This window comes from Saprolegnia parasitica, assembly GCF_000151545.1.
Source record: "Saprolegnia parasitica CBS 223.65 unplaced genomic scaffold supercont2.4, whole genome shotgun sequence".
NCBI classification, from domain to species: Eukaryota; Oomycota; class Saprolegniomycetes; order Saprolegniales; family Saprolegniaceae; genus Saprolegnia; species Saprolegnia parasitica.
The window spans coordinates 6023-24335 of NW_012156398.1; the positions used below are offsets into that span (position 1 = coordinate 6023).

Genomic DNA, 18313 nt, shown 5'->3' on the forward strand with positions numbered 1-18313 from the left:
TCGACCCACAACCAACGAGGTAGTCCCCGATTTTGCTACGCAGCTTGATGGCCATGCTCTTCGCTGCTGGCCACCAACGCTCTATTGATGCTGCGCTCAGCATGGCCCGAGCGTTCGTATGGAGCAGCCACACGAGAGCGCGCGCCACGTCCAAGACAGAGGCCTACGACGCACCGCAGCACGGCGGCTACAGCACCTAGGGCGCGTACAAGAAGCGCCACGAGATCAAGACGCTGGAGCAGCCTGCGCAAGACCCAGCACCTCGTCGCGAACCCCTAGCGACATCATTTCTGGTGCAGGTGTCAAGCCTCTTCACTTTTGCGTCTTGCTGCACCTCGGCAAGTGCCCAACGTCCCTGCACTTGCGACTGATCTTGCATATTGGTCCAGTAGGTTGCGCTCGACGAACGACACGCGGGCGAAGATGGACCGCTCGATCTCTTGTCTCGATCGTTGCTGTCGCCCTTTAGAGTTGATTTGGACACGACCGCTTTACGCTCGTCGTCTCGATGGCGATGTGTAGCATCAACGCCGGGTCGTCCACGTCACCGTGACAGCAGAGTCGACGAGATCAAATCCGGCACCAGCAGAAGCTTCGAGGCACGCGAACAACTCAGCGTGTCTCGCAGCCTTCAGTGAGCTGCGGCAGCTATACCCAGCTCGAGAAACGCGTCATGCCCAAGATCGTTTCAATCCAGCGCGCAGGTCGCAACCCAATAAACTCCGCCGGCACGTTTCAGGGCGTCAGTCTCTGTCTTGCCGTGCTCGCCCAAGAGGCAGCTCAGAGCTTTCGTCCGCTGCGCGGCCGCTGGTGCATTCAACGTTTTCCACTAGAAGCAGCTCAATACGCTGAGGTCAAGTCGCGCAGGTGCTATGTGCTGCTCCTTCTCTGGACACCGATGACTTTGTCCAACGTCCAAGCGATTGCGCACATTGAGCCCGTCTCGGGCAAGGGCCTCGAAGTGTTTCTGCGCACGGGCAAGCTCTAGTCAGTACGCCCGTGGCGCGCCAGATTGCCAAAACGGTCACTACGAGCGTGTGCAGCTGGCGTCCGTCGCGAGCATCCAGATCACCGCTCATTTTGGGGTCTCTATGGGCCGCTTCCTCAGCCACGTCAAGGCTACGAGTCTCTCGACGCCCAAGATTTTGCTCGTCAAGAGTCGCGTTGCGCTCCAGCTCCTCTTACCGCAGCTCCAGACGACGTTTGTCAATGCGTTCAACGATCGTACCAGCTGCGCAACATTTAGCGGCAGCTTTTGGACCCGTGATGATGAAAATACCACGTCCTGTGTTTGTTTTATATGCAGAACCGCTTGGGTGCTGGATACGAGTACTACGTACACTCATGTCTCTCGGATTGGTTAGAAGAGCGTGATACCACGTCATGTTATACATCGATGATGACTTCGACGAGTCGTCTGCTGCCGTAGCCTCCGCAGCCGAGCTCTGACTACTCAAAGTCATCTTAACCAAGTAGGCTGACTTCATCTACCGAGTGATGCTCCGCGCGGTCAAGATCCGCGCGGCTCGACAGGGCCGACCAAGCGTGCATCTTCTGCCCCGAGCACGAGACATACCGCCACTTCGTCGTAGACTGCGACTTCATCAAGGACATGTGGAGCACGGCTCACGCAGTCACGGTCCCATTGGGCGCGACCTTGCCGACAGCGCCGCCAGTACACCGAGAGCAACTCCGAGAGAAGCGAGCCAAACGCGCTGCGATCTGCGGAGCTGGTGCTGCTGACCACGAGGTCCGAAAAGCCAACCGATAGTGTCGAGCTCCCGCCTCTTTGCCTCTTTGCTCGTATTATTTCTACGCCCATGTTTCTACTTGGCGCCTTCGCGGTCCATGTCGCCTTTCTTAGGCTTGAGCTCGAAGAGCACGCGTTTCCAGTACTCGGTGAGGGCCTCTGCGAGCGTCTCGGGGCACGTGGCTACCTCGCGCAAGGATAAAAGCGCACAAAGCTTGGCGTTGATGTTGGCAAAGATCTTAACTTTGGGCAAACGATGGATGACGCTCGGTGCCGTGCGGTTGCCGATCTATTGGCGTCGTCATTTTGAAGAGAAACGCCGCCTACAACGTGATCGTGTGAAGCCTATCAGCGTGGAAATGGAAGAGTACCGTCTGCGGCCCGTCGATCGCGCAGTCGCCCAACGCTTCGACCTTGAGAGCTGCCTAGAGCTTCAAGCCCTTGACGACAACGAGGCGACGGACCTTGAGCGGGTCGAGCATCTGCATGGCTCCATCGTGTACACGACCGAGTGGACATTCGATGAGCACGTGCAGCAAGGTCGGCTTGGATATCTGTCACTTGAGCGACGCAAAGAGGAGGATGTCGACGCACGCTTGGTCGGGCGGATGGTCGCCTTCTTCTTGATCGCGAGCTGGCGGACGAGCGACGCGCGAATCGTGTGCCACCAACGTGCGGGAGATCTGCAGGAGCGCGTGGATCTAGCCGTGCAGAAAGAAATGCGTCAAGTCGATCGCTTGCTTGGACGTACGCAGTCGCGCGGCGGGTCGTCAACGTCGAAGAGTCTTCAACGCACGTGTGCCTTGAACGCCGCCGAGCGCTTGGATCCAACCTCTGGAGCTGCATATTATGCAGCCCGATCTCCGGTACCTTGTACACTGCGCGCATGTCAGCGGTCGCTCGTGGCGCAGCTGCTAGGGCGTCGTCGTCTTAGCCGTGGTTTGCGTCGCGGCCTTGGGCGCCTGGGCGGAGCCTGAGCGCTGGGCCCGAGCGGAGCAACAGGTTGGATGGCGAGCTGCGCGAACGACATCTCGTGGGCACGCTGCCCCACTCGCCTGCGCGCTCTGACACCAGCGTCCGGCTCGGCTGGCGCCAGTAGTAAAGCGGGCCAAAGCCCGCGTCGAACGACTCGCCTGAGATGGACGCCAGCCGTCGCCAGCTTTTCGGCCGATGATGGTGCGGGACGGAAAATCAAATCCGCGGCCAGTTGATTGGCCTGTCGGCGCAAGCTTGGGTGGCCTCGGTAGTCTAAAATCACCCAATGTATCCCTTTGCGTAAGGTTTCCGCTGCACAAAGCTTCGGGTATCGTCTCGCCGGCCTACACACCAACACTAAAGAGTAGATTCATCCTATTTGTGGCATTGACAGCTCTATCGTACGCAATAGATTCCAGGGACTCTCGGTGCTAGATCATAAACGGAGGTGTGGGTTTAGCCAAAGCTCATAATAAAACAGCTTGATACTTGTATGTGTTTTTATTCCTGTGTCAAATGACGTCACGTCATTCGTTTGCCATCCGGATATCCGGATACAGTCATTGAGGAAAGGCCGTCGATCCAAGCAAGAACGGGCTACTGCGACGCCAGCTCGTGCACGTAGCTTGCGATCGACAGAGACACATCAACCGCCTGCTGTGGGTACGAAAGATGTACCACCTCAAGAACGTATCACATCACAGTGGCGTCAAACTCGATGTCGGAGCTCACTCCGTGCTAAAAGTAGGCTCAACAACTGGCCTGGCGTTGACGAAAATGAGGGAGACCAACAAGGAACGCTGCATTGCGATCGAGCGATACCTCGTGATGGCGTGTGCGTAGAGACTGTTGATGGAGTCTCGTCGAACACAATGCAGCAGCATCAGTGGTGCCCGAGGAGCCTCGGCGTCACCTCTCGGGGTCGTCTTTCTGGCGTCGCTGGTCATTATTCTTGGCGTTCGCCATTTACAACCATAAATAACCATATTTGGGCGAACACAGGCCCGTGCGCCGACGGATCGACCAGAATCAAGTTTGAAAATGAAATCGCCCATACTCGCCAGAGTGCTAGACCACACTTTGGGGAGTCCAAACTGCTATGTGGCGTCGCCGTGCGAGCTCTGTAGTGAGAGCAAATGACAGCGGCAAACAATATATAAGATATAGTGTGCTTTTTCGCTACACCGATATACTGTGTCATGATACGAGGCCTCAGCACGCAGCGGTACCGCGCGCACTTTGCCTCCCTCGGCCACATGCAACACGCTCTTTAACATGAATACAAATGAGATGGCGTCCTTGGTTTTCGCGACTCCGACGCATTTCCAACCGAAATTGCATGCCGCATTTCGCGAAAACCGACGCTCGGCAGTTCGAGTTTCGTGTGAGTGCCCAAACAACGACGGCGACCAACAAACTGGTCGCACACCGGGTCGAGACCCATTGCCAACTGTGGCAGCCAGTCTTACGGTCTTTGGAGCTTTGGAACCCCGCGATGTCTCGTGAAGTATTTGGGCAATTCCGTCACCACCTCGAAAATGGAAAATCGATTTGCGCGTGATTGCGCCACGTGCAGCGTCGGAAACGACATGCACGTCATTCAGAAACAGTGTGGAGAGGTATACCCGGCTGCTACGTGGCGCTGGCGCGTCTGTGGGCTGCGATACGTTGTTGGGCTGAATAGTGCTCACACTATTTACGACGAGTGAGCCAAGTCTTGTGATTGGCTCGAAAGAATCGAGCATGGAGCCAATGCATTCCAGATCGATTCCAAACGAGCCACATGCACAAGAAGTGGTGTGGACGCGCGCGAACATCAGGAAGGTCCAGCGCGACGAGCAGCTGCTCCAAGAGGCAGAGCGCGCTGCCTTCCGCAAGAAGCGGACCTTGACGGCCGCGTCGAGGCGCTCAAGAAGATCAAGCCGACGCCGCCGGCCATCGACCTCTTTGCGCCCGACGAGACTGCGCCGCCGCCAGTCGCCAGCACCAAGAAGTATTCAGACGAAGGCATCGCGCTCGGCGGTGCGCTGAGCCCGGTCCACTGCCAGATAGGCCGACGCAAGCCGCCCTCGCAAGCTTGCCCTACAGCAGAGCCAAGACGACAACGTCGCCACCATGGCTGCCATCGTGGGCCGACCCAAGGCGCTCATGGCCACCACCAACGATACGCGGGACGCTGACGCACTCGCCTTTGCCGGTAATACATTCACTACGAATACGGGGCTCAAGAAGACGAAGACAGCCAAGTCATCGTCGTCTTCCTCCATTCGCCTCGAGCAGCTTCGACGCGAGCGCGCCGAGCGCAAGGCCGCCGAGCAGCGCCGACTCGAGACGCTCCTCCGGCGCTAACACAGAGCTACTCCTTGTAGATTTATATATGAAAGCAAAAGCAAACAACAGTCGTATCGATTGGGTCGTCCACTTGCGCACGCCAGCTTCGCACGCCACAGCTGTGTAGGACTTGGCGGCAGAATCTTTGGGGCAGTGTACTTGGAGAAGCCTTTGTCGAGCGCCGGCAAGGGGAACGCCAGTACACAGAGGGTCGTGGCCTTGGGTGGCGCAATCGGAAGATTTTATCGCGTAGGCCGTGGCCAAGCACGCCCGCGTCAAGGTTGGCGAGTACCTCGCAGAGCCCCTGGGCCGAACGCTACCGCTTGACCAAGGGTACATAAATTCAATAGGGTGTGTAACGGAATTTATTTTGGGCCCATTCCTGGCCTTTCCAGAAATGGATGTGTCAGACGGTTTCTCCATGCAAAACGCGACGAGTGCCGCGCTCTGTAATAAAATAAAGCATATTTAAAATACTCAAAATATTTTGTGTTTGTCTTTTTTATTACGCTTCTGCGGTCCTAATGTGGTCATCTTGGGGCATCCAACGACGATTGGCACATGCGCCCCGAGACTTGCCCCCTAGCTTAATACGTAGTCCAGGAATGCGGCTACATCCCATTAAAAATGTAGCCTTCGGGGCGCATGAGCCAATCGTCGTTGGTCGTCATGAAAAGGGTATCTTGCCAACCGGGAAAAGATCGCAGAATCCAAGCCCGGCCGTTTCATATCCAGTCTGAGGCTGGCAGTTGGTTGCGCTGATGATCTGCGGGGTCGACCGTCCAGCGGAGCTGGAGCCCGCGCCCGAGCCTGGACTGCAGCCCTCGTTGCAGTGTCGGAGTTGCTCACGCACTTGTCCAGCATCCGGCTACGACCGCATACGCTCCAACGGTCTCTGCAGCACCTGCGACGTCAGAGTACGGCGCGACAATATGGCGGCCAAGAAGAGTGCTGACACCCTTCGGCGCCGGTCAAAGCCTCCTCCGTCACCACCTCCATCGCCACGAGAAGCTCAGCCTGCAGCGCTACCCCTGGCATCACCGTCGATTGAACAACCTGCGACAGCGCCGCCACGGGTCTTGGAGACGAGCTTGAAGCTCTGCAACGGCGTTCGAAGCGACCTGCCGCCCAATGCATCGATCGAGCTCTACCAGCCACTTGCGTTTGCCATGGGACGCTACCGCACTCGCGACTGCCCCATCGTGCTGGCCGCGAGCTCCATCGGCGACGAGTGCAGCAAGTGCACGTCCAAGCGCTCCAACTTTGCTCGCGATGCGCGTCGGCTTGGCCTCACATCTGCCAAAGCTGCTGACGAAGACGACACCAATGCGTGGGTGCTCGCCAAGATCAGCGCGCTCTTGCCAGCACTGCGCACGGGACCGCTGAATGACATGCAGCAGGCCTAGATGCTACAGTACGCCCGCATTGTCGACGCGTGACAGCTGCATTGTCGACGTGTACCAGCTTCCGCTCAACAACGACGGTGTCGTGGACGGGAAATGGTCGTCTTCTTCTGCCTGGGCATCTCGATCGACGGCGTCGGCATGACAACATGGCGCGGTTCCCAGCGCTACTAGCCCATGGCGCTGGCCTTTGATATTTTCAATATTTAAACGAATGGCTTTCGAAACTTAATCGAATTGTGCAACTTAGCTGAACGCTTTCCATCATTAAAGTTGTTCCCCCCAGATAAGTTTCCTCGTCCAAATTTTGCGAACGCTGATGGCGTTTTGTCCGCCACATGTAAAATGCCGCGCGGCCCAAAATAGATTCCGTTACACACCCTATTGAATTTATGTACCCTTGCGCTTGACCGACTCCGACTCGATGGTTTGCAGCAGCGAAGGCACGAGGTGCGGGAAGTGACTGTGGCCAAGGCCCTTGACGAACATTCCAAGCGCCTTGGACGCGACCGTGCGGACCTCGGATATTAGCTCAAGTAGCTGCATCTGGAGGCAGGGCGCGATCGTGTCGAGGAGATACGGCGCGGGGTCCTTGGCGTTGTTGACCATCGCGCACATGCTGCCGGCAAAAATCTTCTTCGTCTCGGAGATGCGGGCCGTCAAGACGTGCTTCAGCGCGGATATGACGAGCGCAAGCGACGGAACATCGATGGAGTGCCCCACCTTCATCGACTGCAGCGCCAGCATGGCGTCTGCCGTCTTGCGGTTCGGTCTGCTTGGTACGCCACGCCGGATCGTCGACTGCGCGCAAGACGGAAGTTGAAATGAGCTTGCCACCGTGCGCCGAGATGTTACGCTTGAAGTCCTTGAACGTGCCGCCGCCGGCCTCGCGCACGGCCGCGCTCGTAGTCTCGATGCTGACTGTCGTGTGCAAGCAGCAGGACGTAATGCGTGAGGTGCTCGAGGTTGTATCTATCACGCTCCATGCCGCAAGATGACGTGCGCTCTTCGAACGCAACGCGGCGCGAGTACAGCGCCTACAATGCGGTGTGACTTGTCGCCGAGTTGACCATCTTGAAATTTGCACTGGGTTTTGGTATCCGGAAGATGTCCGGATATATCGATGCAACGAGTTCGATGCCATCGTCCGCACAGGCGCGACGTTGTCGCTGTCGGTGTTCGTCTCGGCGCATCGACTATATTTCTCACAGCGCGCTAGTGTGAAATCAATGGTCTTTCTACCGCTACGGCGCCGATAACGGTGACCAGAGCTGCATCGACGCCAGCAGCCACGACCCGACACTGGGGTGACACCTCCGCGAGACTCTCGCGCCTGTGTACGCTGTACACCTGCGCCAAGCGACCTGCGTCAAGGTATACGCGCCGACGCTCAATGGCTGCGACGCTGCTTAAAATGGTGCTGGTGCCACCAATCGTGCTTGGCGAGGCATCAGTCCTCGACAAGAAGCATCTGCACGCTGCATGAGGACGCAGTGATTTTTGCAAGCGCTTGTCTGGTGAACCTATGTACTTATTGATAGGGATGCGTGACGAAAGAAGGTCCTCAGGAAGGACCTCGGCCACACAAGTTTCACCGTCCACAGTGCACAGGACGCCCGCTTGCGACCACCCTGCCGTGCGACGCGGTGCCATGCGAACGAGGCACTGGAGCACAAATTGCAGATTGAGCACCGCCCAAAGGTTTCCCAAGTGTCGCGTAGAAGCACTACGTTTCGCCTGTGTCGGGCTTGTTTTTACACTTGTTTTTACACGACTGAACGTTTGTGCGGAAATGGGACCTTCTCCGAGTGCCACATCATAGAAATCGGGTCAACTTGTGAATACCTCATCTCGGGTATACGAGGGCGCATTATAGCCTGGTACTTGCGAAAGAGGAGCCCACGTCCGACCATTGCGACTCGTCCCAATCCCTCCACAGGATATGACGGCTTTGGAAGCATTTGCTTTGGGCGTAGTAACTCCAAGAATGTTGCTATGAGTCGCATTCTTGATCGCGTGGAAGGGGGGAGATCGTCGCTAATACAAATGTAGTAGGCGAACCGCGTACCAACGTGGTCATTTGCTTCTTAACGTTTTTAGAGCGCTTTCTATCTTTGGTCAAGCATTGCGCGCGTTGTAGGGCGGCAGCGGCAACGAGGTGTGGCTTGCTCTGCTCCTCAAAGTAGTCTCTATCATTGTGCAAATTATGGGCGATTCCATTTCAAACGCGATACTACCAACAAGTGGCGTCGCGCCCTGGCGTGGTGCCACCAAGATGGCACTACGATCTTATCTCTGGCATTGACCTTAAATGCATACTAGTATATCTTGAATCGCACATCCCATCCTATCACGGAAAGGTCGCCACTGAGAAAGATCGGTTCCATGACAGATCGTGACTGGGTGTCCTCCTCCGCCTCGATGCATTGATGCGCATTCAGTTTTGCTTTCTCCGTGTCTCCATCGCATCATGGTCAAGTTTGTCGTCACCGCGCTCGCGCTCGTCGCTAGCACTTTTGCGGCCGCTGCTGCCGTCGACACGCCGGCAATCGCCAAACTGAGCCCCGAGGCAGACCAGACACCACAAAACCTCCGCGAGGGTGGCCAGAAGGAGTGCTTTGGCTCGATCTGTGGTGGCGGTGGCTTTGGCTGGGGTCTTGGTGGCGGCTGCGGTCTCTTTTCGCCGTTCCGTTGCGGCGGGTGGTTCTAAACGCCACGTTTCTGTCCAGCAATGGACTATTGACGAATAACCGTCTATCAAATCAATGGTTTCCCCCGATCTTTGAGCTAGCACGATCTTGATGACAACTTTTCGGTTCTCGCAAAACGCCCTCGAAACGCGTCGGACTGAAGCCTGACTCCGGAGCTCTTCGTGCACAGCTCAGCTCATGTTAGTTATCAAGGGTTGTTCGTTGTGTTGTTGCTGCAGCGTGATGTACAATGTAGTCCAGCCAAGGTGCATTTGCCGATGGACAGCTCTCCTTCGGCAGAGACGGATCTGATTGGCCAATCGAATTCTCGAAGCTGCGAGCGAAGTTCGAAGATGCGAGTTAAAGTGCAGGACGTGCTCGGTATTTCCCAAATCGGCCGCTCATGGCCAAGAAGCAGCCGGCGCACACGTGGCCCATGAGCCTCCGCGTGCTCTTCCCCGCGTGCATCCTCCTCATCTTCTTGGTCAACATGACCCTCTTCCGCGCGCCTGACAGCACCGAGGCAGGCCCGCGCCTCAAGAAGCCAGCGTTCGTGCAGCGGGCGCCGACCACAGACGCAACCTGCTGGTTTGACGACCCCAAGACGCAGCGCGTGCCCACGGACGACCTCGAGCACCTCAGCCTTCTGCACGCTGCGTGCACGACCGAGTCGGACGACATCATTACCTGGCAGTATGGCACGAACGCGACCACGACACCGTACCCGACGCGGCTGCGGCGCGACGACCCGCGCGTGCTTGACGAGCTCCGGCGCTGCCCCGACTATGATGTGTTTCTCCCGAGCGGCCTCCGTGGCTCGGGCTACTGCGAGGACGGCTGCGCCTACGCCAAGTGTACGTGCGCTCATCCCTGCTAGCTGCTGATGGTTTGCTAGACGGTCAATCGCGCTTGCTGCCCATCTGGGCGTTCGAAGACGAGTACTTGGACCCGCAGACCAACCGCAAGGTCAAGTACTTCGACTTGTGCCCGCGCACGCCAGTCATCTTCTTCAACCACTACTGGCCGCCGTGGGAGTGGCCCAAGCACAAGCCCATCTACCTCATGCCCAACATTGAGATGGGCGAACTGAAGTCGCCGCAGTACTGGAGCGCCGGCGTCGTCATCTGCAAGTCGCGCGACTGCTATCAGCGCGTGACCAAGTGGTACGAGCAAGAGGGCAACCCGAATGGTGCTGCCGTCTTCTACACCCGGCACACGACCGCCGACATTGCAGGCCACATTTCGCGCAAGCTCGGCCCTGGCGGCGTCAAGCCCAAGGACTACCGCGACAAGGTTCGGTTCACGCACTCGGCCGGCGGCAGCGTCAGCAAGGGCACGGACCAGGTCATCCAGTGCTGGCTGTCGCGACCGGACCTGCCGCCGCTCGACCTCTCGATGAGCCAGAGTCTCTACGATATGGGCTACGGCGACAAGTACGCCGAGAGAATCGCAGCCGCCAAGAACATCAACTTTCAACACAGCGCGATCAACGAAGAGACGTTTGGGAAGCGACTCGCCGAGACCTCTTTCTTCCTCTGCGCAAGTCGGTGGGAAGGCTACGGCCACTACATCAACCAGGCGCGCGCGGCCGGCGGCGTCATCATCACAACCGATGCGCCGCCGATGAACGAGCTCATCGTCGCGCCCGAGAGCGGTGTGTACGTCAAGACGGTCGTGCACCACCACCCGCACCAGATCCTGGGCGGCGGCTTTGAAGGCGAGCACGGGCTCCGCGACGTCGGCGGCCTCCAAGCCGACTACTCGTCCGGCGATCTCTGCGACGCAGTGGACCACGTGCTGAGCCTGTCGGGCGGCGAGCGCGAGCGCATGGCCAAGGCGGCGCAGCAGCAGTTCCACGACGACACCAAGTTCTTTGCGGCGTCCATGCGCGACCTCCGAGCGTTTGCGCGCGCTCAGCTGCGCTCCAACATGACGGCCGCCGAGGTCGCGGCCGGCAACTGGCAAGACACGGCGGTCCGGGACGTGCCGTGCATATAAGCTGCGCCACCAATAGCATAGCTCACTCATTACATATCGTTATACAAGTGTAATGTTGAAAGACTAGTTGTCAGCGATCGCCGGACGACCGCCATGCGTGTCAATGGACTGGAAAACCTCTGAAATGCAATGTCGTCGCCGGGTCTTTCGGTCGCCTCTTGCGGTTTGTAAGGCACCCCGACCAAGCCGTAGAAAGTATCAAGTTTGAGAGATAGAAACCAGATCTTAGATTGCACTATGCAAGAAGCGACGACGATGCGGTTCGGTGCGGTTGCAAGCGCGCTGGGCCTGGCCAGCGCCACGGACCTGCCCTCTTGCGGCGGGTGGCAGCCCACGGGCCCGATCGGCGGCCACTACAACACGAGCGCGGGTGTGTCGACGGAGAAGCTCAACGTGCACCTCGTGCCCCACACGCACGACGACCCGGGCTGGCTGTACACCGTCGACGAGTACTTTTCGCAGAACGTCGACTACATCCTCGATACGGTCGTCACCGAGCTGCTCAAGAACCCGGACCGGCGCTTCATGTACGTGGAGCAGTCGTTCTTCCAGCGCTGGTACACACGTCTTCCCATCGCCAATACCCCTGCCCATGACGTGGGAACTAGGTGGCGCGAGCAGTCGCACGAGATGAAGACGATCGTCAAGAAACTCGTGAAAGAAGGGCGCTTGGACTTGTCAGTCAACGGCGGCTGGGTCATGCACGACGAGGCGGCGGCCCACTACTCGGTCATGATCGACCAGACCGCGCTCGGCCACGGCTTCTTGGTCCACGAGTTTGGGTATGCTTCCTGTCGTGATTGCATCTAAATGTCAAGCTCCTGCAACTAGCGTCAAGCCGCGCATCGGGTGGCAGATCGATCCGTTTGGCCACTCGTCGACGCAAGGCTCGCTCCTCTCGGCCGGCGTCAACTTTGACGCGCTCTACTTTGCGCGCATCGACTACCAAGACTACGAGAAGCGCAAGGCGACCAAGGACTTTGGTACATATATATATATATGGACGATTGTTGGACGACGGCGGCGTAGAGTTCATGTGGCAGCCGTCGCCGTCGCGCGGTGAACAGGTCTTTACGGGCGTGATCCAGGACGGATACGGGTCGCCGCACGAGTTTTCTTTGACGACTGCGCGCCGATCAAGGACGACCCGGACCTCCACGACTTTAACGTGTGCGACAAGGTCCAGTACTTTGTCGAAAAGAGCCTCGAGCGCGCCAAGCACACCAAAGGTATTAGCACGGTAGTACGTTGGTGAGAAACTGTGGATGCAGGCAACCATATCTTTTGGCCCATGGGCATGGACTTTTCGTACCAGAACAGCCTCAAGTGGTTCAAGAATATGGACAAGCTCATCCACTACGCCAACCAGGACGGCCGCGTCAACGCCTTTTACTCGACCATTGGCCACTACACGGACCTCAAGCTCGCCGACAAGTCGCTGCAGTGGACGACCAAGACGGACGACTTCTTCCCGTACGCCGACCAGACGTACGCCTACTGGTACGACGCCGCCTCTTCCCATGTGCCATCTCAGAGATGGCGTAGGACGGGCTACTTTACGAGTCGTCCGGGCCTCAAGCGCTTTGCCCGCGTCGCCAACGGCATCCTCCAGACGATGCGCCAGCTCGAAGTGCACGCGACGACGTCGTCCAAGGTAGTCACACATAGTACCCATTTTTTCTGCTCATCGATGAAGGTAGCTGTTGCACTTGACGGCGAGCGTCGGGCTGGTGCAGCACCACGACGGTATCAGCGGCACGGAGAAGCAGCACGTCTCGAACGACTACGCCCAGCGGCTCTCGGAAGGCCTCGCGTCCGCCGAGACGCAGCTCAATCATCTCCTCGGCGCTTCGGAATCGCCTTTTGCAACCTGTCTCTTGGCCAACGTGAGCCTCTGCGAACCTTCGACGTCGGCCTCCGAGACGTTCGAGGTCGTCGTGTACAACCCGCTGCCGTTCGCGCGTACGTTTGGCGTCTCGCTGCCGATCGATACGCCGGGCGCAGACGTTGCGCTGGCGGCAACCAACGCGCACGTTCCGTCGGCGGTCGTGCCCTACGTGCCCGTGCATTTGGACGCCAAGGCCGCACCGCACACGCTGCTCTTGCAGGCCGACGTGCCGGCGCTGAGCCTTCAGCGCTTCCGCGTGACCAAGACCAAGCCGGCGGCGACGTCGACGGCGGCCGACATCTCGATCCTCGAGAACGACCACATCAAGGCCACGTTGGACGTGACCAAGGGTAGTCTGGCGAGTCTTTTGGACAAGGCGACCCAGACGCAGGTGCGTATGTCGACCAGATTTGGCTACTACCAGTCGTACTGGAACGGCAACGACGTCAACTCGGGCGCGTACATCTTCCGCCCCAACACGAGCACGCTCCATGACTTTCCTTCCGTCTCGAGTCATGGCTGTGACGTGGTGCCACTGCGCCAGTCGTGCTGGTTCCGCTTTGGCAGCATGGGCGTCCTCAGCTACCAGCTCCGTCCGTGGGACACGTCGCTCGTGGTCGAGTGGACGGTACCGCCTTCGATCGCTGCTGTCAAGGAGGCTCACGGTGTCATCTCAGGTGGGTCCGATCCCGATCGACGACCACCAAGGCAAGGAAGTGATTCTGCGCTTCGACTCGAACGTGGCCTCGAACGTAAGGACGCGCATCTTGAGAGTACCATCCCACCAACCTGTCGGCTAGAAACGCTGGTACACGGACTCGAACGGGCTCGAGTACATCGAGCGTGTGCGCGACTTTCGCGAAACGTGGAACCTCACGCTGCACAACGACGAGGAGCATGTGGCTGCCAACTACGTGCCCATCACGACCGGCGCCTACCTCCGTGACGACAAAGTGCAGCTCAACGTCCTCACGGACCGTGCCCAGGGCTGCGCGAGTCTCAAAGATGGTAGAAATCTCATTGACCTCACGGCTCATGAACTACTGTTTTTAGGGCAATTGGACGTGATGGTGCACCGCCGCGTGCTCGGCGACGACCACCGCGGCGTCGACGAGGCGCTCAACGAGACGGAAACGGTACGACGCAAGACGAGGATCTACGACAAGCGTGTGCGATAGATCCAACTGGCCAACAACCAGCCGCGCATCCAAGGCCTCACGGTCCGCGGTCAGTTTTATCTGAGCGTTGGACCGCATGAAGCGGCGATCGAACGTCTGCGCACGACGACGTACGCGCAGTTCGTCCCGCCGCTCGTAGCCCTCCGCGCCGGCTCGGGTGGCTTTGTCGAGATGAAGCCGGTCGGCGACCTCAAGTGGCCGGCCAACATTGGTCTCACGGCGCTCCACTGGGCGCACCCGCACTGCCGCCTCGTGCGTCTGAGCCACCTCTTTGCCATTCACGAGCACTCGGTACGTTCGGAACTTAGCATAGCATCGTAGAGCTGAGTGTTTTAACTGTAGGAGTGGTCCAAGCCGGCGTCTGTGGACCTGACGCAGCTCGTGCCTGGCGCAGAGCACGTCGTGGTCAAGGAGCTCACGCTCTCGGCGAACGCGGTCAAGGGCCCGTCGCCGACGACCGTGACGCTCCAACCCATGGAGGTCAAGTCGTTTGAGCTCTGCGCGCAGGACAAGCGCGCCCCGGTGTACGACGAGGCCCTGTGGCCGCTCGCCGACGAATTGGACTTTTGATACAACGCTGGACACGCTTGGATATGCGTTCCGGCTAACCGAATCATTCTCCCGGTTAGCTACAATTCTAACCGACAATGAGGAGAACCCCAACTGTTGAACGTATCAACCGAACGATGTCGATTCCAAGAGAGAAATGCGTGTCATGGACACTCGCGTGCGAGTAACACCTTGTCTTTGGTGGGGTCGTGGGGGAGAGGTGGGTGCAGCAAAATTTTGGTGCAGCACGGGGGCTATCCTATACTAGTACGGTAGGACCCTTAATCCAAAAAAATCCGATAAGACTCACGTTAACAACAACGGGGGCTCTCCGAGTGCTCCGTGGAGGGGCGCCATCGTGTGAATGGAGCAGATTACTTATATAACGTTATACTTGACTTGTTGTCGAAGCGAGATGGCGCGATTGGATGCGGTGTCCAACGCTTGATGTCCTTCTAGCAGCCCTCAAATGTTGTATACTCTAAAACTCAATACGAATCAAAAATGTATATCAACCGTGCTGATTGGTCAATAATGGTATAGCATCCGCAGTTTAAGGCCAGAGAACCTCGACACGGTGCTATTTCTACCAATCAAACGGGCGCGCATGGCCTCTTGAAACTTTATACCTCAAGCTGAATTGCAACTCAACGCGGCCGCAATTTCTCGCGTTGCGTTGGATTCGAGTTTTGGCCTCCATGCGCGACCATCCGAAGCGGACGCAGCGCCTGCATGGCCTGCGTGGCCTCTACCCCGTGGGCATCCTCGCCATCTTCTTCGTCAACGTCTACTACTTTGGCGTTGGCAGCTCGGACAAGGCGCGCTTCAAGCACCTGCAGGTCGACGACGGAGGGCCCTTCCTGCCTGCTGTCAACGAGCCGTCGACGTGCTGGTTTGACGCCCCCAAGACGCAGCGCGTGCCCACGGACGACCTCGAGCACCTCAGCCTCTTGCATGCGGCGTGCACGAGCGGCACGGACGACATCATCACGTGGCACTACGGCTCGAACGCCACCAAGGCACCGTACCCGACGCGCTTGAACCGCGATGACCCGGGCGTGCTCGACGAGCTCCGTCGCTGCCCCGACTTTGACATCTACCTGCCTTCCGGTCTTCGCGGGTCGGGCTACTGCGAAGACGGCTGCGCCTACACCAAGTGTACGTCCCCTCTGGTATCGACGCTCCATGTGCTCATGCGCAGTGTAGACGGCCGGTCGCGCCTGCTGCCGCAGTGGGCGCTTGAAGACGAGTTCTTTGACGCGCAGCGCAACCGCAAAGTGACGTACCACGACCTGTGCCCGCGCACGCCAATCACTTTTTTAACCACTACTGGACGCCGTGGGAGTGGCCCAAGCACAAGCCCATCTACCTCATGCCCAACATCGAGATGGGCCAGCTCAAGTCGCCCGAGTACTGGAGCGTCGACGTCGTCATCTGCAAGACGCGCGACTGCTACCGCCGCGTCACCGCGTGGTACAAGCAAGAGGGCAACCCGCGCGGCGCGACCGTCTTCTACACCCGGCACACCACGGCCGACATTGCAGGCCACATTGCTCGCAAGCTCGGCCCTGGCGGCGTCAAGCCCAAGGACTACCGCAACAAGGTTCGGTTCACGCACACCGCGGGCGGCAGCGTCAGCAAGGGCACGGGCCAAGTCATCGAGTGCTGGCTGTCGCGCCCGGACCTGCCGCCGCTCGACCTCTCGATGAGCCCGGGCCTGTACGACTTGGGCTACGGTGAAAAGTACGCCGACAAGATCGCAGCCGCCAGGAACATCAACTTCAAGCACAACGCGATCGACGAGGAGGCGTTTGGGAAGCTCTTGGCAGAGACCTCTTTCTTCCTCTGCGCAAGCACGTGGGAGGGATATGGCCACTACATCAACCAGGCGCGCGCGGCCGGCGGCGTCATCATCACCACGGACGGCCCGCCGATGAACGAGCTCATCGTCGCGCCCGAGAGCGGTGTGTACGTCAAGACGGTCGTGCACCACCACCCGCACCAGATCATGGGCGGCGGCTTCGAAGGCGAGCACGGGCTCAAGGGTGGTTTTGGCGGCCTCCAAGCCGACTACTCGTCCGGCGATCTCTGCGACGCCGTCGACCACGTGCTGAGCTTGACGGGCGGACAGCGCGAGCGCATGGCCAAGGCGGCGCAGCAGCAGTTCCATGACGACACCAAGTTCTTTGCGGCGTCCATGCGCAACCTCCAAGCCTTTGCCCGCGCACACCTGCATTCCAACATGACGGCCGCCGAGGTCGCAGCGAGCGACTGGCACGCGACCGCCGTCCGCGACTTTCCCTGCTAATAGAGTATCCCATTTCCTGTGGCTTCAAAGCCAACGACCCGCCACTTGTTTTGTGTTCCGCTATGCAAGTATCAACTTGATACTTTGTTGGAAGATATCGCGTATTTTGTCCTGGGACGTAGTAGATCGGTTGGCAGTTGCGATCTTTTGAACCGTCGCCCGCATGCCGACGGACGTCGACATCAAGCGCCATCGCAAGTGGACCAAGCAGCTGCGCGAGGCTGTGCAGGCCGACGGCTGGGGCCAAGTCCTCGAGGCCGTCGAAGCCTACGAGCAGTGCGTCGCCGAAATTCCATTTCGCTTGGATCATGGCGGCTAGGACATCGATCCGGATCATGGACGAGCTGCCCGAGATGGACCTTTCGCCCGAGCAGCAAGACCTCATCGAGAAGGTCGTCGTGACCATCAACCTGCGCACCAACTGCCTGAGCTCGCTCGACGGCCACGGCAATCGACCGACCAAAGACGAAATGGCCGAAATCGCCGACGGTATCCCGATCATTTGCATTGAGGTGCAACGGCATTCCACTAGTTCTCGAGTCGGCCCTCCAGCGCACGCCGCGTGTCTTTCCGATCGACCTCGCCGACTTGGAGCCGCCGCCCAGTCCAGAGAAGGCCGCCACACCACCCTCACTGCGGTACGGCCATGTCTAAAGACTTGGTTCTCCCATCCTACGTAGCGGTGCTGACGTGGCCGCCAAGGACAAGAGCGGGGGCGGGCGGCTTGAGATTCACATTGAGAAGATCGGTCTCAAGGACGTGGCCCGCTACGTCGACCCGCAGATCCTCGTGTCGGTCTACAGTACGCTCGCCACTCGCACTGTGCAGCAGCGTTGACAGCAAGGCGTAGGCGACGACGCGGGGTACCTCGAGCCCAAGGTCGAGTTGCCGGCGTCCAGCGCGCTCGACCCGCCGTACATTTCTTTTGAGCACACGATTTCGCTGCAAACGCCGCTGGAATCGCTCCGCCGCCGTACGTGCTGCCACGTCATGGCCCTCTTTTCTTATTGGAAATTGCAGAGAACGGCGCCGTCTTCTTCGAGCTGCTGCACTACAAAAAAGCCAAGCGCAAAAAGAGCGTGCGTTGCTGGGCCATGCTCGAGATGGACGAGGTGCGCGAAGCTGGGCCGCTCATCCTGGAGCTCTACGCCAAGCCCTGCGACGTGCACCGCAAGGCGGTCCACCTCCTCACCGAGAAGCCGCTCTACTTGCACGTGACGCTGCGCCTGCCCTAAGGTCTTCT

General features: G+C 58.7%; 6 protein-coding genes across 6 annotated transcripts; 5 read left to right on the forward strand and 1 right to left on the reverse strand.

The window, feature by feature from the left end:
- Positions 1–279: 279 nt before the first annotated feature.
- Positions 280–522, forward strand: SPRG_19149 (hypothetical protein; the record flags this gene model as incomplete). Its single annotated transcript, XM_012340188.1, has 2 exons — positions 280–338; positions 390–522. Coding segments are annotated over 2 exons (192 nt in total), but the record flags the coding sequence as incomplete, so codon positions are not given.
- A 1661-nt stretch (positions 523–2183) lies between these two features.
- Positions 2184–2638, reverse strand: SPRG_19150 (hypothetical protein; the record flags this gene model as incomplete). The annotated part of the gene is made up of 2 exons (XM_012340189.1): positions 2184–2451; positions 2502–2638. 2 exons carry the CDS (start codon positions 2636–2638, stop codon positions 2184–2186), a joined length of 405 nt encoding a protein of 134 aa, XP_012195579.1.
- Positions 2639–9552: 6914 nt separating this feature from the next.
- Positions 9553–11147, forward strand: SPRG_19151 (hypothetical protein; the record flags this gene model as incomplete). The annotated part of the gene is made up of 2 exons (XM_012340190.1): positions 9553–10003; positions 10045–11147. 2 exons carry the CDS (start codon positions 9553–9555, stop codon positions 11145–11147), a joined length of 1554 nt encoding a protein of 517 aa, XP_012195580.1.
- A 255-nt stretch (positions 11148–11402) lies between these two features.
- On the forward strand, positions 11403–14783 carry SPRG_19152 (hypothetical protein; the record flags this gene model as incomplete). The annotated part of the gene is made up of 12 exons (XM_012340191.1): positions 11403–11704; positions 11756–11929; positions 11979–12130; positions 12177–12206; positions 12260–12376; positions 12419–12804; positions 12848–13663; positions 13713–13787; positions 13836–14043; positions 14089–14171; positions 14214–14504; positions 14556–14783. 12 exons carry the CDS (start codon positions 11403–11405, stop codon positions 14781–14783), a joined length of 2862 nt encoding a protein of 953 aa, XP_012195581.1.
- A 677-nt stretch (positions 14784–15460) lies between these two features.
- Positions 15461–17070, forward strand: SPRG_19153 (hypothetical protein; the record flags this gene model as incomplete). The annotated part of the gene is made up of 3 exons (XM_012340192.1): positions 15461–15920; positions 15969–16039; positions 16108–17070. The coding sequence occupies 3 exons, from the start codon at positions 15461–15463 to the stop codon at positions 17068–17070; spliced, it is 1494 nt and encodes a 497-aa protein (XP_012195582.1).
- Positions 17071–17233: 163 nt separating this feature from the next.
- SPRG_19154 (hypothetical protein) lies at positions 17234–18305 on the forward strand (the record flags this gene model as incomplete). Its single annotated transcript, XM_012340193.1, has 6 exons — positions 17234–17346; positions 17390–17559; positions 17603–17708; positions 17751–17872; positions 17921–18043; positions 18091–18305. The coding sequence occupies 6 exons, from the start codon at positions 17234–17236 to the stop codon at positions 18303–18305; spliced, it is 849 nt and encodes a 282-aa protein (XP_012195583.1).
- Between the last annotated feature and the right edge of the window lie 8 nt (positions 18306–18313).